The 25,014-nt window shown below is 42.4% G+C and overlaps 1 protein-coding gene across 1 annotated transcript in view; it reads left to right on the forward strand.

Annotated features, from left to right (window-relative positions):
- The first annotated feature begins 670 nt into the window (after window positions 1-670).
- podxl2 (podocalyxin-like 2) overlaps window positions 671-25,014 on the forward strand; it is a 41,470-nt gene continuing 17,126 nt past the window's right edge. The window contains exons 1-3 of the mRNA XM_021610722.3: window positions 671-1,036; window positions 22,909-23,052; window positions 23,456-23,653. Coding sequence (XP_021466397.3) covers window positions 1,006-1,036; window positions 22,909-23,052; window positions 23,456-23,653 — 373 coding nt within the window. The 5' untranslated portion in view covers window positions 671-1,005. The remainder of the gene's footprint in view (window positions 1,037-22,908; window positions 23,053-23,455; window positions 23,654-25,014) is intronic.

Here is a 25,014-nt window from a genome sequence, read left to right on the forward strand (position 1 = left end):
AACACACAAATAGTCTGGCTGGTTAGGACGTAAGGACAGCTAGGCGTGATTCATTTCTTTACTTGGATGCACCGGTTCACGATTATCTGCACTAACTTGTACAGTTGGTGGCAACCAGCCCACATCACTGCACCCCTTGGCGTAAGTTGTCACTAACTTGTACAGCCCATGACTTGGTCGGAATCAAATCATGTTATGAAGTCATTCATAATGATTTAGTCTATTTATTATACTTTTTAATAAATCATTATGAATGACTTTATAACATGATTACTCATGATTTGATTCCCGACCAAATCATGTACTGGTGCCGCCGACTGTAGAAGTTAGTGACACAACTGACACCAAGAGTGGAGGGATGTGGGCTGGTGTTAATAAAATGCCAGGGCTGAATTCTTGTCCCAGTCTGCCCCTGACCTATCCCCACTGTATTTACTAGCTGTTGGCTAGAGTACACATGCCAAGACCTTGCAGGCACATTTGCTATGTATGCAAAAAAAAACAACACTATCGGTATAGTTGAAAATGTGACGGAAACACATTGAACTTTATATTTTTATTCAGTACATGAAAACGTAGTTTCTTTATGCACATTTTTTAATATTCGTATGAAAATCGGTCGCCAATTGGATGGAAACCTAGCTTGTAATGCTTATTATACCACCTCTCTCATTGACTTCCCAAACCTCGGCCTGGTCTGCTTGGTCTGGTCTCCCTTGTAAACGTTCCCGGAAGTCTCGCGATGTTGCGCCTCTGGGATTAGAAACTCTGTGGTAGCAGCGTCTGTCACGGCAAACTTGTCTCCACGCAGCCACAGCGCTCAGTTGCAGATAATCGTGAACCGGCGCATCCAAGTTCAGCCGTTTATCACGCCTAGTGGTCCTTACGTCCTAACCAGCCAGACTATTTGCGATGACGTGTCTCCCATCTGTCCGCTACCGCAGCTGAAAAACAACAAATCAAACATCTCAATTTAAACATTTTAGAAGTGTTTATGCTGCCGTTATGGCAGGCCTGCATCGCACGCGTATATTCGGTAAGTATGTTTTTTTATTATGGCAGTTCTGCGCCGCTATTTCAGTGTCGCATGATTGGATACGCGGTCGATTTAGTCTACTCTTCCATTTGTTGCATTTGGTTGTTGAAACATTGGCTGATACAAGATTATGAATGAATCTATCGTTTCAATTATCATTGCAATTGTTTATTCTCACATGATGATGACTGTGGATTATCAACAGAAGCCATAATAAACCCTGCCGTATAGGATTTATAGTGATCATAAGGCTTGCTACCGTATTTTCCAAAGCAATATCCACAGACGCATAAAACTGTCAACATCATTCTAATGCCCAAGAGGCCTGCATGTATGGAAGGAAAGAAAAATAGGCTCAATCTATCATTGGCAACAAACTGCTTTGTTGAACGTGAGGTTCATTAGAAGTGCACTGATGGTTGCAATAGAGTGAATTCAAGAAGACCTGTGTTTGAATTTGAAACCTAAATCTGTCCAAGTAAGAGAAGTGTCATTTTAGTGAATTTACAATAATGTTCTAACAACATTAAATAACCCTAATTTGAATTTAGTTCTTTAACCTTTTCATAATCTAGTATCAGGACACGCTTCATATGATCCTCTAGAATCAGGACACGCTTCATATGATCCTCTAGAATCAGGACACGCTTCATATGATCCTCTAGAATCAGGACACGCTTCAGATTGTAATCTATGATCATGACACGCTTCATATGATCCTCTAGAATCATGACACGCTTCATATGATCCTCTAGAATCATGACACGCTTCATATGATCCTCTAGAATCAGGACACGCTTCATATGATCCTCTAGAATCAGGACACGCTTCATATGATCCTCTAGAATCATGACACGCTTCATATGATCCTCTAGAATCATGACACGCTTCATATGATCCTCTAGAATCAGGACACACTTCATATGATCCTCTAGAATCATGACACGCTTCATATGATCCTCTAGAATCATGACACGCTTCATATGATCCTCTAGAATCAGGACACGCTTCATATGATCCTCTAGAATCAGGACACGCTTCATATGATCCTCTAGAATCAGGACACGCTTCATATGATCCTCTAGAATCATGACACGCTTCATATGATCCTCTAGAATCATGACACGCTTCATATGATCCTCTAGAATCAGGACACGCTTCATATGATCCTCTAGAATCAGGACACGCTTCATATGATCCTCTAGAATCATGACACGCTTCATATGATCCTCTAGAATCATGACACGCTTCATATGATCCTCTAGAATCATGACACGCTTCATATGATCCTCTAGAATCAGGACACGCTTCATATGATCGTCTAGAATCAGGACACGCTTCATATGATCCTCTAGAATCATGACACGCTTCATATGATCCTCTAGAATCAGGACACGCTTCATATGATCCTCTAGAATCATGACACGCTTCATATGATCCTCTAGAATCATGACACGCTTCATATGATCCTCTAGAATCAGGACACGCTTCATATGATCCTCTAGAATCATGACACGCTTCATATGATCCTCTAGAATCAGGACACGCTTCATATGATCCTCTAGAATCAGGACACGCTTCATATGATCCTCTAGAATCATGACACGCTTCAGATTGTAATCTATGATCATGACACGCTTCATATGATCATATAGAATCATGACACGCTTCAGATTGTAATCTAGAATCAGTCTAAGGCACTGCATCTCAGTGCTAGAGGCCTCACTACAGACCCTGGTTCGATTCCAGGCTGTATCACAAACAGCCGTGATAGAGCGGCGCACAATTGGCCCAGCGTTGTCCGGTTTAGGGTTTGGCCGCGGTAGGCGGTCATTGTAAATAAGAATTTGTTCTTTAACTAACTTGACCAAGTTAAAAAAAAATAACAAAGAAAATTAAACATACTTCAAATGTTAATCTAGAACCATGACAATCTTTAGATTATAATTTAGAATCATCACACGCTTCAAATGTTAATCTAGAACCATGACAATCTTTAGGTTATAATTTAGAATCATCACACGCTTCACATGTTAATCTAGAACCATGACAATCTTTAGATTATAATTTAGAATCATCACACGCTTCAAATGTAAATCTAGAACCATGACAATCTTTAGGTTATAATTTAGAATCATCACACGCTTCACATGTTAATCTAGAACCATGACAATCTTTAGATTATAATTTAGAATCATCACACGCTTCACATGTTAATCTAGAACCATGACAATCTTTAGATTTATAATTTAGAATCATCACACGCTTCACATGTTCATCTAGAACCATGACAATCTTTAGGTTATAATTTAGAATCATCACACGCTTCACATGTATGCCTATCAAATACGGTGTTGGTTTAAACATTTTAGGATAAGGGTTACTGTTCAAAACTGTGAATGAAGCATGTCTGTAGACAACTGGAACGCAATCTTTAATGTTGATGAAGAAGTGCTAGAGACTAGTCTAGGTCAAGAGAGGGCTATTCATTCTGATATTGTGGCTATGCTCTTGCAGCCTGGTCAATGCATCAGACATAATTAATGAGCACAGTCAAACCTGGTTGGAGATGAGCCAACTAATAGAGAGCAGACAAATTATCTTCACAAGTTTCCCTCAGATAAATGGCTTACCCTTTAACACATAGGTCTAATAGTGCAGGTTTGGCAAGTAACTGATTACAGCTGCGTGTAATCTGATTACAAAATGAAAATAACAAAACATTTCAGAAAGGATGTTTGCGAAATAAATACATTATGACACCTTTTCTGTTTCTTTCAATGACTTTCAATTCAGCTGTGAAAAAAGACAGAGACCACTATGATGACAAACCAAATGATGACCACCAATCAGAGACCACTGTGATGACACACCAAATGCATTTCATGGATCCACCCAACCATGTAAATGTGTTGGGCATCTGGCATGTATTGCTTGAGAAATTGTAAACAGTCATATGGCATGCCAGCGACAGATTGGGGACCAAGTAACATCCCTTCACCAGATCCAGTTGAATAATTTCGTAGTTTTCATAGTTTGTATTATTGCCTCTCATATTCTCATAATAGCCAACGAGAATATGACTGATATTACCTCATTGTTCTCTATGACTGATATCACCCCGTTGTTCTCTATGACTGATATTACCCCGTTGTTCTCTATGACTGATATCACCCCGTTGTTCTCTATGACTGATATTACCCCGTTGTTCTCTATGACTGATATCACCCCGTTGTTCTCTATGACTGATATCACCCCGTTGTTCTCTATGACTGATATTACCCCGTTGTTCTCTATGACTGATATCACCCCGTTGTTCTCTGACTGATATTACCCCATTGTTCTCTATGACTGATATCACCCCGTTGTTCTCTATGACTGATATCACCCCATTGTTCTCTATGACTGATATTACCCCGTTGTTCTCTATGACTGATATCACCCCGTTGTTCTCTATGACTGATATTACCCCGTTGTTCTCTATGACTGATATCACCCCGTTGTTCTCTATGACTGATATTACCCCGTTGTTCTCTATGACTGATATTACCCCGTTGTTCTCTATGACTGATACTACCCCATTGTTCTCTATGACTGATATCACCCTGTTGTTCTGTATGACTGATATCACCCCGTTGTTCTAGTGGTCCAGTGCTGTGACATACTGTAGAATACATTTGGGTTCTAGCACAGGCCCAGACAGAACAAGGGCAGCATTTCTGTACAGTTTACTCCTCTATCTCTCCAAATCCCTCGCTTCACCAGCTCTGTGATATGCGTTTACCTCAACACATTGTCTTCTTCTGCACTGGCTGGCTCACTGGCTGACTGGCTAACTGGTTGGTTGGCTGACTGGCTGGCTAGCTGACTAGTTGGCTGGCTGGCTGACTGGCTAGCTGACTAGTTGGCTGGCTGGCTGGCTAGCTGACTAGTTGGCTGGCTGGCTGCCTGGCTGGCTGGCTAGCTGACTAGTTAGCTGACTGGCTGACTGACTCACAACATGAGGAACGATTCAATATCCAAAATACTGTAACGCCGATGTTCCCCCAAATGGAAATAACCTTGACTGAATGCTACTTTTATACAAGAAGCTGGCGATGGAGGGACAGATATATTAAGCCTTATTACATGGTTATTTACTATGCTGATATAGATATTAAGCCTTATTACATGGTTATTTACTATGCTGACAGTGATATTAAGCCTTATTACATGGTTATTTACTATGCTGATATAGATATTAAGCCTTATTACATGGTTATTTACTATGCTGACAGATATATTAAGCCTTATTACATGGTTATTTACTATGCTGATATAGATATTAAGCCTTATTACATGGTTATTTACTATGCTTACAGATATATTAAGCCTTATTACATGGTTATTTACTATGCTGACAGTGATATTAAGCCTTATTACATGGTTATTTACTATGCTGATAGAGATGTTTAGTAGCTGTTTATGCTTCTCCATCCTGTATTTCACTGACTGCTTCAGAAGGAACCAGGATAGGGTTGTCTTCTACCTCTGACATCCAGACAGATATCAGACCTATCCTGAGTCAGACAGATATCAGACCTATCCTGAGTCAGGCAGATATCAGACCTATCCTGAGTCAGACAGATATCAGACCTATCCTGAGTCAGACAGATATCAGACCTATCCTGAGTCAGACAAATATCAGACCTATCCTGAGTCAGACAGATATCAGACCTATCCTGAGTCAGGCAGATATCAGACCTATCCTGAGTCAGGCAGATATCAGACCTATCCTGAGTCAGACAGATATCAGACCTATCCTGAGTCAGACAGATATCACACCTATCCCGAGTCAGACAGATATCACACCTATCCTGAGTCAGACAAATATCAGACCTATTCTGAGTCAGACAGATATCAGACCTATCCTGAGTCAGACAGATATCAGACCTATCCTGAGTCAGACAGATATCAGACCTATCCTGAGTCAGACAGATATCACACCTATCCCGAGTCAGACAGATATCACACCTATCCTGAGTCAGACAGATTCACACCTATCCTGAGTCAGACAGATTCACACCTATCCTGAGTCAGACAGATTCACACCTATCCTGAGTCAGAGAGATATCACACCTATCCTGAGTCAGACAGATTTCACACCTATCCTGAGTCAGACAGATATCACACCTATCCTGAGTCAGACAGATATCACACCTATCCTGAGTCAGACAGATATCACACCTATCCTGAGTCAGACAGATATCAGACCTATCCTAAGACAGACAGATATCAGACCTATCATGAGTCAGATATCAGACCTTTCCCGAGTCAGACAGATATCAAACCTATCCTAAGTCAGACAGACCTATCCTGAGTCAGGCAGATATCAGATATATCCTCAGTCAGACAGATATCAGACCTATCCTGAGTCATATCAGACCTATCCCGAGTCTGTCATATCAGACCTATCCCGAGTCAGACTCATATCTGACCTATCCTGAGTCACTCATATAAACCTTTGTGTATGAGTCTCTGTCCACTTTCCCTGCAGCTCACAGTTTTCTGCTGTGAACAATGTGCACTGCTGGCAGCCATGCCAAGAGACCAGGGACTATAAATCTTACTACTACCCACAGTTAAAGCTACCTAGCAGCCTACGCAGTGCTGCAAAGTCAGCCTCTGTCTGTCTGCAGCCCAGCCGTCCTCCTACAGCAAGCAGCCAGCATCCTGGAACCCATGCAGAGCAGGTAGAATAGTAATTCATCATGAATGCACATTGTAGGACAGATAACTGATTGATTACTGATGGAGATACCAGTTGGTAGTATAACGACCCGAACCATTCACATGTACACTGACACTGATCATGTGGTTTCACTACTTCATCCTTGTAAAGGATGTGAACGATGTCCCCTGTGATGCAGTGGTTGTAAAGGATATGAACGATGTCCCGTGTGATGCAGTGGTTGTAAAGGATATGAAGGATGTCCCCTGTGATACAGTGGTTGTAAAGGATATGAACGATGTCCCCTGTGATGCAGTGGTTGTAAAGGATATGAACGATGTCCCCTGTGATGCAGTGGTTGTAAAGGATATGAAGGATGTCCCCTGTGATGCAGTGGTTGTAAAGGATATGAACGATGTCCCATGTGATGCAGTGGTTGTAAAGGATATGAACGATGTCCCATGTGATGCAGTGGTTGTAAAGGATATGAACGATGTCCCCTGTGATGCAGTGATTGTAAAGGATATGAACGATGTCCCCTGTGATGCAGTGGTTGTAAAGGATATGAACGATGTCCCATGTGATGCAGTGGTTGTAAAGGATATGAACGATGTCCCCTGTGATGCAGTGGTTGTAAAGGATATGAACGATGTCCCCTGTGATGCAGTGGTTGTAAAGGATATGAACGATGTCCCCTGCGATGCAGTGGTTGTAAAGGATATGAACGATGTCCCCTGTGATGCAGTGGTTGTAAAGGATATGAACGATGTCCCCTGTGATGCAGTGGTTGTAAAGGATATGAACGATGTCCCCTGTGATGCAGTGGTTGTAAAGGATGTGAACGATGTCCCCTGTGATGCAGTGGTTGTAAAGGATGTGAACGATGTCCCCTGTGATGCAGTGATTGTAAAGGATATGAACGATGTCCCCTGTGATGCAGTGATTGTAAAGGATATGAACGATGTCCCCTGTGATGCAGTGGTTGTAAAGGATACGAAGGATGTCCCCTGTGATGCAGTGATTGTAAAGGATATGAACGATGTCCCCTGTGATGCAGTGATTGTAAAGGATATCAAATCAAATATAATTTTGTTGGTCACATACACGCGTTGAGCAGATGTTATTGCGGGTGTCGTGAAATGCTTGTGTTTCTGTCTCCGACAGTGCAGTAATATCTAACAAGTAATATCTAACAGTTTCACAACATACACTCAATACACACAAATATAAGTAAGGAATGGATTAGGAATATACACTACCGTTCAAAAGTTTCACTTAGATATGTCCTTGTTTTTGAAAGAAAACATAACATAAAATTGATCAGAAATACAGTGTAGACATTGTTAATGTTGTAAATGACTATTGTAGCTGGAAACGTCAGATTTTTAATGGAATATCTACATAGGCGTACAGAGGCCCATTATCAGCAATCATCACTCTTGCGTTCCAATGGTATGTTGTGTTAGCTAATCCAAGTTTATATTTTTGAAAGTTTAATTGATCATTAGAAAACCCTTTTGCAATTATGTTAGCACAGCTGAAAATTGTTGTTCTGATTGAAGAAGCAATAAAACTGTCCTTTAGACTAGTTGAGTATCTGGAGCATCAGCATTTGTGGGTTTGATTACAAGCTCAAAAAGGCCTGAAACAAAGACCTTTCTTCTGAAACTCGTCAGTCTATTCTTGTTCTGAGAAATGATGGCTATTCCATGTGAGAAATTGCCAAGAAACTGAAGATCTCGTACAAAGCTGTGTACTACTCCGTTCACAGAACAGCGTGAACTGGCTCTAACAAGAATAGATAAGGCGGGGCTTTACCTAGCAAAGACTTATAGATGACCTGGAGCCAGTGGATTTGGCGAAAAATATTTAGCGAGGGCCAGCCAACAAGAGCATACAGGTCGTAGTGGTGGGTTGTATATGGGGCTTTGGTGGCAAAACGGAGATCACTGTGATAGACTACGTCCAATTTGCTGAGTAGAGTGTTGGAGGCAATTTTGTAAATGACATCGCCGAAGTCAAGAATCGGTAGGATAGTCAGTTTTACGAGGGTATGTTTGGCAGCATGAGTGAAGGAGGCTTTGTTGCGAAATAGGAAGCCGATTCTAGATTTAATTTTGGATTGGAGATGTTTGATGTGAGTCTGGAAGGAGAGTTTACAGTCTAACCAGACACCTAGGTATTTGTAGTTGCCCACATATTCTAAGTCAGAACCGTCCAGAGTAGTGATGCTAGTCGGGCGGGCAGGTGCGGGCAGCAATTGGTTGAAGAGCATGCATTTAGTTTTAGTTTTAAGATACAGTGCCATAGTATAGAGTACAGTATATACATATGAGATGGGTGATGCAATATTTACAAACAATTAAAGTGACTAAGATACCGTAGAATAGTATAGAGTACAGTTTACACATATGAGATGAGTAATGCAGATACAGATACATTATTAAAGTGGCTAGTGTTTCATTTCCTTAAAGTGGCCAGTGATTCCTAATCTATGTCTATAGGCAGCCGCCTCTGATGTGCTAGTGATGGCTGTTTAACAGTCTGATGGCCTTGAGATAGAAGCTGTTTTTCAGTCTCTCGGTCCCAGCTTCGATGCACCTGTATTGACCTCGCCTTCTGGATGATAGCAGGGTGAACAGGCAGTGGCTCGGGTGGTTATGGTCCTTGATGATTTTCTTGGCCTTCCTGTGGCATTGGGTGCTGTAGGTGTCCTGGAGGGTAGAACGTTTGCCCCAGGTGATGGGTTGTTGATGCAGTTGCCATACCAACCGGTGATACAGCCTGGCAGGATGCTCTCGATTGTCCATCTGTAAAAGTTTGTGAGGGTTTTAGGTGTTAAGCCAAATTTATTCAGCCTCCTGAGGTTGAAGAGGCGCTGTTGCAGTGTGGGTGGACCATTTTAGTTTGTCCGTGATGTGTACACCGAGGAACTTGAAGCTTTCCACCTTCACCACAGCGGTCCCTCTGCTGTTTCCTGAAGTCCACGGTCATCTACTTAGTTTTGTTGACGTTGAGTGAGAGGTTATTTTTCTGGCACCACACTCCCGGAGCCCTCACCTCCTCCCTGTAGGCTGTGTCATTGTTGTTGGTAATCAAGCCTACTACTGTTGTGTCGTCTGCAAACTTGATGATTGAGTTGGAGGCGTGCATGGCCACACAGTCATGGGTGAACAGGGAGTACAGGAGGGGGCTGAGCACGCACCCTTGTGGGGTCCCAGTGTTGAGGATCAGCGAAGAGGAGGTGTTGTTTTCTACCTTCACCACCTGGGGGTGACCCGTCAGGAAATCCAGGACCCAGTTGCACAGGGCGGGGTTCAGACCCAGGGCCCCAAGCTTAATGATGAGTTTGGAGGGTACTATGGTGTTGAATGCTGAGCTATAGTCAATGAACAGCATTCTTACATAGGTATGCCTCTTGTCCAGATGGAACAGGGCAGTGTGCAGTTTGGTGGCCATTGCATCGTCTGTGGAGCTTTTGGGGAGGTAAGCAAATTGAAGTGAGTCTAGGGTGGCAGTTAAGGTGGAGGTGATATGATCCTTGACTAGTCTCTCAAAAACTAGTCTCTCAAAAACACTTCATGATGACAGAGGTGAGTGCTACTAGTCATTTAGTTCAATTACCTTTGCTTTCTTAGGTACAGGGACAATAGTGGCCATCTTGAAGCATGTGGGGACAACAACTGGGATAGGGAGATATTGAATATATCTGTATGAAGGGTGTCCAATGCAGTGCAGTGATTGTGAGTGCACCTACAGCAGACAGCAGGATCCTGGAAACTATTGCGAGCAGAGAATAGTCATTTATCATGCTATTGATCACCATGATGGGAAGATGCCTATGAAAATCCTGTAATGCAGATGACAAAGTAGCTGGAACCTGTGTCATTCTACTACATGTCATTCACACATATATACACACACACGCACACACACACACACACACACACACACACACACACACACACACACACACAAAGATGAAGAATCACACACAAAATCAATGTCCAGTGGGGTACAGAGCAGCGATTGCACATGTGAAGGATGCCCTTGCAGTGTGGGGCCACTGGTTGTGAGAACAGTCCAAAAAGTGAAGGATACGGTTCACTTCCAGATGGTTAACAACATTGGTCCTTACAGAGATCATCAGGAGAGCAGAGAGGAGTCAGTCATAATGACAATCTAGCCTTAACATCACTACTGTAACGCTTGGACTTCATACTTATTTGACTTATTGACATTTTTTATTTGATTACTACTGTAATGTTGATTACTACTGCAATGTTGACTACTGTACTGCAATGTTGATTACTACTGTAATGTTGATTACTACTGCAATGTTGACTACTGTACTGTAATGTTGATTACTGTAATGTTGACTACTACTGTAATGTTGATTACTACTGTAATGTTGATTACTACTGTAATGTTGATTACTACTGCAATGTTGACTACTGTACTGTAATGTTGATTACTGTAATGTTGATTACTACTGTAATGTTGATTACTGTAATGTTGACTACTACTGTAATGTTGACTACTGTAATGTTGACTACTGTACTGTAATGTTGATTACTGTAATGTTGACTACTACTGTAATGTTGACTACTGTAATGTTGACTACTGTACTGTAATGTTGACTACTGTACTGTAATGTTGACTACTACTGTAATGTTGACTACTGTAATGTTGACTACTGTACTGTAATGTTGACTACTGTACTGTAATGTTGACTACTGTAATGTTGACTACTGTGCTGTAATGTTTACTACTGTAATGTTGACTAATGTGCTGTGATGTTGACTACTGTAATGTTGATTACTGTACTGTAATGTTGACTAGTGTAATGTTGACTCCTGTACTGTAATGTTTACTGCTGTACTGTAATGTTGACTAGTGTAATGTTGACTAGTGTAATGTTGACTACTGTAATGTTGACTACTGTAATGTTACACTACTGTACTGTAATGTTGACTACTGTAATGTTGACTACTGCAATGTTGACTACTGTACTGTAATGTTGACTACTGTAATGTTGACTATTGTAATGTTGACTACTGTAATGTTGATTTCTGTAATGTTGACTACTGTAATGTTGACTATTACTGTAATGTTGACTATTACTGTGATGTTGACTAATGTACTGTAATGTTGACGACTGTACTGTAATGTTGACTACTGTAATGTTGATTACTGTAATGATGACTACTGTAATGTTGACTACTGTAATGTTGACTACTACTGTAATGTTTACTACTGTAATGTTGACTACTGTAATGTTGACTACTGTAATGTTTACTACTGTAATGTTGACTACTACTGTAATGTTGACTACTGTAATGTTGACTACTGTAATGATGACTACTACTGTAATGTTGACTACTGTAATGTTGACTACTACTGTAATGTTTACTACTGTACTGTAATGTTGACTACTGTAATGCTGACTACTACTGTAATGTTGACTACTACTGTAATGTTGACTACTGTAATGTTGACTACAGTAATGTTGACTACTGTAATGTTGACTACTACTGTAATGTTGACTACTGTAATGTTGACTACTGTAATGTTGACTACTACTGTAATGTTTACTACTGTACTGTAATGTTGACTACTGTAATGTTGACTACTGTACTGTAATGTTGATTACTGAAATGTTGACTACTACTGTAATGTTGATTACTGTAATGTTGACTACTACTGTAATGTTGACTACTGTAATGTTGACTACTACTGCAATGTTGACTACTGTACTGTAATGTTGATTACTGTAATGTTGATTACTACTGTAATGTTGATTACTGTAATGTTGACTACTACTGTAATGTTGACTACTGTAATGTTGACTACTGTACTGTAATGTTGATTACTGTAATGTTGACTACTACTGTAATGTTGACTACTGTAATGTTGACTACTGTACTGTAATGTTGACTACTGTACTGTAATGTTGACTACTACTGTAATGTTGACTACTGTAATGTTGACTACTGTACTGTAATGTTGACTACTGTACTGTAATGTTGACTACTGTAATGTTGACTACTGTGCTGTAATGTTTACTACTGTAATGTTGACTAATGTGCTGTGATGTTGACTACTGTAATGTTGATTACTGTACTGTAATGTTGACTAGTGTAATGTTGACTCCTGTACTGTAATGTTTACTGCTGTACTGTAATGTTGACTAGTGTAATGTTGACTAGTGTAATGTTGACTACTGTAATGTTGACTACTGTAATGTTACACTACTGTACTGTAATGTTGACTACTGTAATGTTGACTACTGCAATGTTGACTACTGTACTGTAATGTTGACTACTGTAATGTTGACTATTGTAATGTTGACTACTGTAATGTTGATTTCTGTAATGTTGACTACTGTAATGTTGACTATTACTGTAATGTTGACTATTACTGTGATGTTGACTAATGTACTGTAATGTTGACGACTGTACTGTAATGTTGACTACTGTAATGTTGATTACTGTAATGATGACTACTGTAATGTTGACTACTGTAATGTTGACTACTACTGTAATGTTTACTACTGTAATGTTGACTACTGTAATGTTGACTACTGTAATGTTTACTACTGTAATGTTGACTACTACTGTAATGTTGACTACTGTAATGTTGACTACTGTAATGATGACTACTACTGTAATGTTGACTACTGTAATGTTGACTACTACTGTAATGTTTACTACTGTACTGTAATGTTGACTACTGTAATGCTGACTACTACTGTAATGTTGACTACTACTGTAATGTTGACTACTGTAATGTTGACTACAGTAATGTTGACTACTGTAATGTTGACTACTACTGTAATGTTGACTACTGTAATGTTGACTACTGTAATGTTGACTACTACTGTAATGTTTACTACTGTACTGTAATGTTGACTACTGTAATGTTGACTACTGTACTGTAATGTTGATTACTGAAATGTTGACTACTACTGTAATGTTGATTACTGTAATGTTGACTACTACTGTAATGTTGACTACTGTAATGTTGACTACTACTGTAATGTTGATTACTGTAATGTTGATTACTACTGTAATGTTGACCACTGTAATGTTGACTACTGTACTGTAATGTTGATTACTGTAATGTTGACTACTGTACTGTAATGTTGACTACTCTACTGTAATGTTGACTACTGTAATGTTGACTACTGTGCTGTAATGTTTACTACTGTAATGTTGACATGTGCTGTGATGTTGACTACTGTAATGTTACATTACTGTACTGTAATGTTGACTACTGTAATGTTGACTACTGTACTGTAATGTTGACTACTGTACTGTAATGTTGACTACTACTGTAATGTTGATTACTGTTCTGTAATGTTGACTACTGTACTGTAATGTTGACTACTGTACTGTAATGTTGACTACTGTAATGTTGACTACTGTACTGTAATGTTGATTACTGTACTGTAATGTTGACTACTGTAATGTTGATTACTGTACTGTAATGTTGACTAGTGTAATGTTGACTACTGTACTGTCATGTTGACTGCTGTACTGTAATGTTGACTAGTGTAATGTTGACTAGTGTAATGTTGACTAGTGTAATGTTGACTAGTGTAATGTTGACTAGTGTAATGTTGACTAGTGTAATGTTGACTGCTGTACTGTAATGTTGACTAGTGTAATGTTGACTAGTGTAATGTTGACTACTGTAATGTTGATTTCTGTAATGTTGACTACTGTAATGTTTACTATTACTGTGATGTTGACTAATGTACTGTAATGTTGACGACTGTACTGTAATGTTGACTACTGTAATGTTGATTACTGTAATGATGACTACTACTGTAATGTTGACTACTGTAATGTTTACTACTGTACTGTAATGTTGACTACTGTAATTTTTACTACTGTAATGTTTACTACTGTAATGTTGACTACTGTAATGTTGACTACTACTGTAATGTTGACTACTGTAATGTTGACTACTGTAATGTTGACTACTACTGTAATGTTGACTACTGTAATGTTGACTACGGTAATGTTTACTACTGTACTGTAATGTTGACTACTGTAATGTTGACTACTACTGTAATGTTGACTACTGTAATGTTGACTACAGTAATGTTGACTACTGTAATGTTGACTACTACTGTAATGATGACTACTGTAATGTTGACTACTGTAATGTTGACTACTACTGTAATGTTTACTACTGTACTGTAATATTGACTACTGTAATGTTGACTACTACTGTAATGTTGACTACTGTAATGTTGACTACTGTACTGTAATGTTGAGGGAGCTAGCGCACAACCTTTATACCTGCTGTAAGTTTGATTTGATTTGATACTCCACATGAATACCCTGCAACTCGCTGCAGCTCCCGAGTGGCGCAGTGGTCTAAGGCACTCCATCTCAGTGTTTGAGGCGTCACTACAGACACCCTGGTTTGAATCTAAGCTGCATCACAACCAGCTGTGATTGGGAGTCCCATAGGGCGGCGCACAATTGGCCCAGCGTCGTCCGGGTTTGGCTGGGGTGGGCCCTCATTATAAATAAGAATTTGTTCTTAACTGACTTGCCTTGTTAAATAAAGGTTACATAAAACAAACAAAACATTGGCTGCTATCTGATCCAGTGAACAGAGAGAATCTGACTCCAACAGGGAGATTTAGAGGGAATCTGACTCCAACAGAGAGAGATTTAGAGGGAATCTGACTCAAACAGGGAGATTTAGAGAGAATCTGACTCAAACAGGGAGATTTAGGGGCAAGAGAGAATTGGATCAACTGAAGAAGCAAAATATTTTGCACAATCACTCAGGGATCATCCTAAAATCCTGTTCCAAGTAAAGAAACAATTATCAAGAGTATCAATTTGATTTAATCCACAATGACTATCATTGATGCTGTTCTTGTTGCTGTTGTTTATGTGCATTGGGCGTGTATGAGCTAACTACATGTGAGGTCAGTAGTGTCCATTCACATCACATATTGGTCAATGAAATTACATTGAAAGTAATGTTTTGTGAGTGGTAAAACTCCAGAAACATGGTCATAGCGGTTGTTTTGGAGTGTCTGAGATGGAACTGCGTTAGAACTGTCAAATCCACAAGTGGCTCCTTGCATTTTACCTAAAGCGGACATTGCCATTGGCTGCAGGGAGTCGCATTAACAGAATACAGCCTGGTTTACAGGTTGGAACACTGGAATGTGAGATGTAATCTACACCTCCATTAGGAACACTGGAATGTGAGATGTAATCTACACCTCCATTAGGAACACTGGAATGTGAGATGGAATCTACACCTCCATTAGGAACACTGGAATGTGAGATGTAATCTACACCTCCATTAGGAACACTGGAATGTGAGATGGAATCTACACCTCCATTATGATGATAGAAACCCTCATTATTTAGTTGAATGATTTTTCTATTTTCTATACAGCCTACACTTTCTCCTTCTGAACTTGTAACGTGAGTGGGACGGGTGTGGCAATGATCTCAAGATGGCTTCCAACGCAGTTCCATCTCCAAAACATCCGCTAATCGGGTGTCTGCTATCGCCAGTTAGCTTGATTTGATTGGACCTATTCCATAGTCTTTCTCCTGTGACCTTCAAGTCTTGTCCTTGAAGCTAAATGTAGAATACAGCACTGTTGTATACGTCAGCCCCTCAGTGATGAAGAGCTGCTTTCCAAATGGCACCCTGTTCCCTGCATAGTGCACTTCTTTTGACCAGAGCCACTATGTAGGTAATGGGGAGTCATTGGGAAGGTACCCAAGGTTAGCCACAGGCGCAGCCATGTGGGAACTTAGGGAGCACAGAGCCAGAGCAGTACTATGATAGTTGGCCAATAGCCCAGTGTAATGGATGTGGTTCAGTGGAACATGTTTCCATGATGCCATTCGTTGCCTGAGACCTGCCTGAAGGCTTGTGTTAGCTCCCTGAGCTCTAGCCTTTAGCTCGGCGGGCTAACACAAGCCGTATGGTGTGACTGTTCAGGAGATGTAGGATCAAACCCAGTTGATCACAGCAGTAGTGTTAGCCCGCTGAGCTAAAACCAAGGCATGCTATGTAGCCTACCAGCAGAGATACCAACATAGGCCCCTAGCCCCCTAAACCCCTAGCCCTTAAACCCCTAGCCCCTAACCCTTAAACCCCAAGCTCCTGTACTCCTAAACCCCTAGCCCCTGCAGACTGGCAAGTTATCCAGTGGAGGGTTGGGGGTTTCTCACTTCTGCTAACTTTTATTTATGCATTAGCTGCTGAGAGGAAGAGACCCAGAAAAGTCACTTGCTTCTGAACATCCGCTCTGGCTGTATCAGTGAAGGGATTTAAATGTTTACTTCTCTGTGAAGCTTTTTATCTTGCAGCTGGGAGAGATTGGAAACTTTTTATCTTGCAGCTGGGAGAGATTGGAAACTTTTTATCTTGCAGCTGGGAGAGATTGGAGCTATTTAGCTGGTGGCTGGGAGAGATTGGAACTTTTTAGCTGGTGGCTGTGAGGAATTTAAGCTTTTTAGCTTGTGGCTGGAGGGATTGAAGATTTTTAGCTGGTGGCTGGGAGGGATTGAAGATTTTTAGCTGGTGGCTGGGAGGGATTGAAGATTTTTAGCTTGTGGCTGGGAGGGATTGAAGATTTTTAGCTTGTGGCTGGAGGGATTGAAGATTTTTAGCTGGTGGCTGGGAGGGATTGAAGATTTTTAGCTTGTGGCTGGAGGGATTGAAGATTTTTAGCTGGTGGCTGGGAGGGATTGAAGATTTTTAGCTTGTGGCTGGAGGGATTGAAGATTTTTAGCTTGTGGCTGGAGGGATTGAAGATTTTTAGCTTGTGGCTGGAGGGATTGAAGATTTTTAGCTGGTGGCTGGGAGGGATTGAAGATTTTTAGCTTGTGGCTGGGAGGGATTGAAGATTTTTAGCTTGTGGCTGGAGGGATTGAAGATTTTTAGCTTGTGGCTGGGAGGGATCGAATAATTTTAGCTGGTGGCTGGGTGCGATTGAAGATTTCTGGTACATACAGTACCATGAGCCTCATTCTTTGCTCTGCTTAGGAGCCCTAGCTTTACACACACACACACACACACACACACACACACACACACACACACACACACACACACAAGTGATGTGTTTGGAGAGCCAGCAGAGACAGAGCCACACCAGGAAGAGAACAGTGATGGGTTTGAGTTTTAATCAATGTGACAGAAGTTCTGCCAGCTCCACTGGCTTGTCCTTATCTAACTACAAGCCTCTGTGACTCTGCATATAAAAGCCACGGCTTGGTAAATGGAAAATGTGTTTTGAAGGAATAAACCTCTGTCTTGTCTTGGTAACTCTTTCTGCCATGTGGCTGGGCCGGTGTCCTGGCGTGTTGAAAAAGCCTGTTTTACAAGACTCCTTGACTCTGCATAGAGAAAGCCACGGCTAGGATGGAAAATGTATTTGGGGAATATGGAATAAACCTCTTTTGGTAGTCTCTCTTAACAGACTGTTAACTTAATCGAGGTAGCTGGCCTGCGCACACAATATTTGGTTCTATGTTCCACGATTGGTATTACTGTCTTGCCTCTTGGTGACACTTATTGCCATGTGGTCAATGACCTGGGCCTGGCCTGGTGACAGAAACACAGGGGATTAAGCCCAGTGTGACACCATAGTGTAGTAAGCATGTTCAGACAGTGTGGAGTGTGATACTACGCTGTTTGGACTCTAGGCCTTACTAAGCCATCTGGGACAGGCTGGGGTTAAGACTATGCTGTGGACAGGCAGCGGACTGCTGGGGTTAAGACTAGGCTGTGGACAGGCTGGGGACAGGCAGCGGACTGCTGGGGTTAAGACTAGGCTGGGGACAGGCTGGGGACAGGCAGCGGACTGCTGGGCTTAAGACTAGGCTGGGGACAGGTTGGGGACTGCTGGGGTTAAGACTAGGCTGGGGACAGGTTGGGGACAGGCTGGGGACTGCTGGGGTTAAGACTAGGCTGTGGACAGGCTGGGGACAGGCAGCGGACTGCTGGGGTTAAGACTAGGCTGGGGGACAGGCTGGGGACAGGCAGCGGACTGCTGGGGTTAAGACTAGGCTGGGGACAGGTTGGGGACTGCTGGGGTTAAGACTAGGCTGGGGACAGGTTGGGGACAGGCTGGGGACTGCTGGGGTTAAGACTAGGCTGTGGACAGGCTGGGGACAGGCAGCGGACTGCTGGGGTTAAGACTAGGCTGGGGACAGGCTGGGGACAGGCAGCGGACTGCTGGGGTTAAGACTAGGCTGGGGACAGGTTGGGGACAGGCAGCGGACTGCTGGGGTTAAGACTAGGCTGGGGACAGGTTGGGGACAGGCAGCGGACTGCTGGGGTTAAGACTAGGCTGGGGACAGGTTGGGGACTGCTGGGGTTAAGACTAGGCTGGGGACAGGTTGGGGACAGGCTGGGGACTGCTGGGGTTAAGACTAGGCTGGGGACAGGCTGGGGACAGGCAGCGGACTGCTGGGGTTAAGACTAGGCTGGGGACAGGTTGGGGACAGGCAGTGGACTGCTGGGGTTAAGACTAGGCTGGGGACAGGTTGGGGACAGGCAGCGGACTGCTGGGGTTAAGACTAGGCTGGGGACAGGCTGGGGACAGGCAGCGGACTGCTGGGGTTAAGACTAGGCTGGGGACAGGTTGGGGACAGGCAGCGGACTGCTGGGTTAAGACTAGGCTGGGGACAGGTTGGGGACAGGCAGCGGACTGCTGGGGTTAAGACTAGGTTGGGGACAGGCAGCGGACTGCTGGGGTTAAGACTAGGCTGTGGACAGGCTGTGGACAGGTTGGGGTTAATAATAAGCTGGGAAAAGGCTGGGGTTGACTAGACTGGGGACAGACTGGGGTTAAGGAGGCAGGGAAGTGGCAGTAGAGTGTACTAGACAGGAGAAAGTGTCTTAGCAGGTTAAGTGCTTAGTTACCTCATTGTCCATCTGTCTCGGCCATGCCAGTGTCCTATCCTTTGGCCAGTCACCTACAACAGCTGCTTTAAATACACACAGGCCATATAAGACAGCTGCTTTAAACTGACCATCCTACGGATCCTCGACTTCGGCGATGTCATCTACAAAATAGCCTCCAATACCCTACTCAATAAATTGGATGCAGTCTATCACAGTGCCATCCGTTTTGTCACCAAATCCCCATATACTACCCACCACTGCGACCTGTACGCTCTCGTTGGCTGGCCCTCGCTTCATACTCGTCGCCAAACCCACTGGCTCCAAGTCATCTACAAGACCCTGCTAGGTAAAGCCCCACCTTATCTCAGCTCGCTGGTCACCATAGCAGCAACCTGTAGCACTCGCTCCAGCAGGTATATCTCTCTGGTCACCCCCAAAACCAATTCCTCCTTTGGCCGCCTCTCCTTCCAGTTCTCTGCTGCCAATGACTGGAACGAACTACAAACATTTCTGAAACTGGAAACACTTATCTCCCTCACTAGCTTTAAGCACCAGCTGTCAGAGCAGCTCACCGATTACTGCACCTGTACATAGCCTATCTATAATTTAGCCCAAACAACTACCTCTCCCCCTACTGTATTTATTTATTTAGCTCCTTTGCACCCCATTATTTCTCTCTCTACTTTGCACATTCTTCCACTGCAAATCTACCATTCCAGTGTTTTACTTGCTATATTGTATTTACTTCGCCACCATGGTCTTTTTTTTGCCTTTACCTCCCTTATCTAACCTCATTTGCTCACATTGTATATAGACTTATTTTTCTATTGTATTATTGACTATGTTTGTTTTACTCCATGTGTAACTCTATGTGTCGAACTGGTTTGCTTTATCTTGACCAGGTCGCAATTGTAAATGAGAACTTGTTCTCAACTTGCCTACCTGGTTAAATAAAGGTGTTCTCAACTAGTCTACCTGGTTAAATAAAGGTGTTCTCAACTAGCCTACCTGGTTAAATAAAGGTGTTCTCAACTGGCCTACCTGGTTAAATAAAGGTGTTCTCAACTGGCCTACCTGGTTAAATAAAGGTGTTCTCAACTGGCCTACCTGGTTAAATAAAGGTGTTCTCAACTGGCCTACCTGGTTAAATAAAGGTGTTCTCAACTAGCCTACCTGGTTAAATAAAGGTGTTCTCAACTGGCCTACCTGGTTAAATAAAGGTGTTCTCAACTGGCCTACCTGGTTAAATAAAGGTGTTCTCAACTTGCCTACCGGGTTAAATAAAGGTGTTCTCAACTGGCCTACCTGGTTAAATAAAGGTGTTCTCAACTAGCCTACCTGGTTAAATAAAGGTGTTCTCAACTGGCCTACCTGGTTAAATAAAGGTGTTCTCAACTAGCCTACCTGGTTAAATAAAGGTGTTCTCAACTGGCCTACCTGGTTAAATAAAGGTGTTCTCAACTGGCCTACCTGGTTAAATAAAGGTGTTCTCAACTTGCCTACCTGGTTAAATAAAGGTGTTCTCAACTTGCCTACCGGGTTAAATAAAGGTGTTCTCAACTGGCCTACCTGGTTAAATAAAGGTGTTCTCAACTTGCCTACCGGGTTAAATAAAGGTGTTCTCAACTTGCCTACCTGGTTAAATAAAGGTGTTCTCAACTGGCCTACCTGGTTAAATAAAGGTGTTCTCAACTGGCCTACCTGGTTAAATAAAGGTGTTCTCAACTGGCCTACCTGGTTAAATAAAGGTGTTCTCAACTGGCCTACCTGGTTAAATAAAGGTGTTCTCAACTGGCCTACCTGGTTAAATAAAGGTGTTCTCAACTGGCCTACCTGGTTAAATAAAGGTGTTCTCAACTGGCCTACCTGGTTAAATAAAGGTGTTCTCAACTTGCCTACCTGGTTAAATAAAGGTGTTCTCAACTTGCCTACCGGGTTAAATAAAGGTGTTCTCAACTGGCCTACCTGGTTAAATAAAGGTGTTCTCAACTTGCCTACCGGGTTAAATAAAGGTGTTCTCAACTTGCCTACCTGGTTAAATAAAGGTGTTCTCAACTGGCCTACCTGGTTAAATAAAGGTGTTCTCAACTGGCCTACCTGGTTAAATAAAGGTGTTCTCAACTGGCCTACCTGGTTAAATAAAGGTGTTCTCAACTGGCCTACCTGGTTAAATAAAGGTGTTCTCAACTGGCCTACCTGGTTAAATAAAGGTGTTCTCAACTGGCCTACCTGGTTAAATAAAGGTGTTCTCAACTGGCCTACCTGGTTAAATAAAGGTGTTCTCAACTTGCCTACCTGGTTAAATAAAGGTGTTCTCAACTAGCCTACCTGGTTAAATAAAGGTGTTCTCAACTGGCCTACCTGGTTAAATAAAGGTGTTCTCAACTTGCCTACCTGGTTAAATAAAGGTGTTCTCAACTTGCCTACCTGGTTAAATAAAGGTGTTCTCAACTTGCCTACTTGGTTAAATAAAGGTGTTCTCAACTTGCCTACCTGGTTAAATAAAGGTGTTCTCAACTTGCCTACCGGGTTAAATAAAGGTGTTCTCAACTTGCCTACCGGGTTAAATAAAGGTGTTCTCAACTAGCCTACCTGGTTAAATAAAGGTGTTCTCAACTAGCCTACCTGGCTAAATAAAGGTGTTCTCAACTAGCCTACCTGGTTAAATAAAGGTGTTCTCAACTTGCCTACCTGGTTAAATAAAGGTGTTCTCAACTAGCCTACCTGGTTAAATAAAGGTGTTCTCAACTTGCCTACCGGGTTAAATAAAGGTGTTCTCAACTAGCCTACCTGGTTAAATAAAGGTGTTCTCAACTTGCCTACCGGGTTAAATAAAGGTGTTCTCAACTAGCCTACCTGGTTAAATAAAGGTGTTCTCAACTTGCCTACCGGGTTAAATAAAGGTGTTCTCAACTAGCCTACCTGGTTAAATAAAGGTGTTCTCAACTAGTCTACCTGGTTAAATAAAGGTGTTCTCAACTTGCCTACCGGGTTAAATAAAGGTGATAAAATAAAATAAAAAATACACACTATGGTATAAGACAGCTCTACAGTATGTAGCCACAATTGTAGAACACAACTGTAGAAAAATGGCAGAGAACAAGGCTATTTGACTGCTATTTATCTGATCCAAAAACAGTTGACAGTGAAAATCTTGTCTTGGTTTATTTCCCAGCTGATTTAAGCTGGTACTTACCTGGTATTAACTAAGAACTGTGTGGAAATCTTTCTTTCCTTCACTCTTTCTTTCCAGGCTCCATCTCACTGTTGTTCCTGTTGTCCTGTGACACCCTGTTGAGTGATGGACCACCCACCTTGCTGTCCACCTCCCAGCCCTCTCCTCTGTCCCTCATTGACCTGGATCTAGATGTGGAGGAGCAGCCTGAGATGATGACCGGTAGGTTAGAGGAGCGGGCCAGCAACTAGTGGGTTGCTGGTTCATTTCCAATATCCGACTGAAACATCTGGTATGGCAACTGGAGCCTCACTGGCATCAGTACCCTAGATGCAATCTGGTATGGCAACTGGAGCCTCACTGGCATCAGTACCCTAGATGCAATCTGGCATGGCAACTGGAGCCTCACTGGCATCAGTACCCTAGATGCAATCTGGCAGGGCAACTGGAGCCTCACTGGCATCAGTACCCTAGATGCAATCTCCTGCCGTTGTGCCTTTGAGCAAGGTCCAGGGAGAGTGTTTGTATCTTTGGGGTCGGGCTATAAGCAAAATACAAATGTCTGTGGATTGACAATAAAGTAAATAATAAATCAAGACAATAAAGTATAATTTTTTCTCTGTAGTTCCAGGCAGCCCCACCACGGTACCAGGCCTAACCTCCCAGGGACGGGAGACCTCCCAGCAGGACACGTCCCAGGAGTCCTCAGGGTTCTTCAGTGAGGACGGTGAAGACAACAAGCCTCTCCAGTCCTCTGTTCATCTCTGGGACGATGTCAGAGACCAAGTCAACATCACTGATCTAGACAGGAAGTCCCTCAGAGGTACGTAGACTATGTATATGACAGTGGTATGTCCTTCCTGTCAGACTTCAGAGTTCCCCTGCTACACCTTGTCCATTATTTCGTGCCAAGGACAGGAGAAAGACAAGGAAGACCCTCGATAGCGGGAATACATGGCAGCAGGTAACGTGTCTCAAACAGCAGCACCAGACACACTGTAGAAGTGATTATGGTACTGCTGAAATGGGTATAGTTCGGCTCAGAACTGTTTATTTTGGTAGGCTGGGCACAGGCAGAGCACTGCAGAGAAAGTGGAGTCTGACTCGTGCATTATGCAGAAGGGGGAATGGGAATATCTTTCACAGGCCAAAGTGGCAGACCTGGATTCAAATCATATTTGAAATAATTGAAAATACTTAATCTGTGCTTGATTGAACTCGCCTAGCTTAAAAGACAAATGGAATAGTCCCAAAATGGCAAATCCCCACCCACATGGTACTCCAGGCAGGCTAGAGCAGACACTAAAATATCTGAAAGATTTCAGTTAGTATTTGAACCCAGGGCTGTACCACGGTGGCAAATGGGATTCCACGCTTCAGATATCAGGTGGAGTCGACTTTCAGGCAAAAAAACACCAGCAGCAGTTTAGTCTCTGTAGCCTGTGTGGTTATATAGTCTAGTTTAGCCTGGTGGTTCAGTCTATGTGCTGTCAATAGGAGTTGGCAAGACAGCACAAACAGATCTGGAACCAAGCTATGGTTTTGGAACCGAGTCTGTTTGTGTTTTTAGCTAGGTCCTCTCTGTCTCTGTTCGTTCAACGACATGACGAACATGAATGACTCGACAGAGATAGAAGAGTTACAGTGTCTGCAGTACAGTTACCGGACTCATTGTTATGCCAGTTGCCTTTCAGCATTAGCTCAGTCCTCCTCTCTTTCTTAGTACTAAAGCCTCTCTCTTTAACCCACTGACCTCAGAGATCACTGAACAGACGACACAAAGGAATCCATGTGGGGACATGCTGTCACTCTCAGTTTTCTATTCCAGAACGACAGGGTTTAATCTGTGGCTGGGAAATCGTTTCTGAATGTACATCGTGTTTCAATGGGACTGACTGTAATTCTGGGGGGGGCTGCCACTTTCAAGTTTCGAGTTTTGTTGTCATGTGTGCAAGTACAGTAGAATGCCTTTCTTGCAAGCTCTTTCCCAACAATGCAGTAATCAGTATCAGTACAAAAAATATTATAATATAAAGTAAAGTAGAACAAAAACACATGAGAAATAGAAATAGGAAGAACACGAGAAATTAAGTAAGCTATATTACAGGCTCAGTTCTAGGGCCAGTACTGATAATGTGATGGGATACTGGAGTGATGGAGGTAGATAGGGGTAAGGGGACTAGG

Source organism: Oncorhynchus mykiss, chromosome 7 (assembly GCF_057628025.1).
Source record: "Oncorhynchus mykiss isolate SJ-2025 chromosome 7, ASM5762802v1, whole genome shotgun sequence".
NCBI classification, from domain to species: domain Eukaryota; kingdom Metazoa; phylum Chordata; class Actinopteri; order Salmoniformes; family Salmonidae; genus Oncorhynchus; species Oncorhynchus mykiss.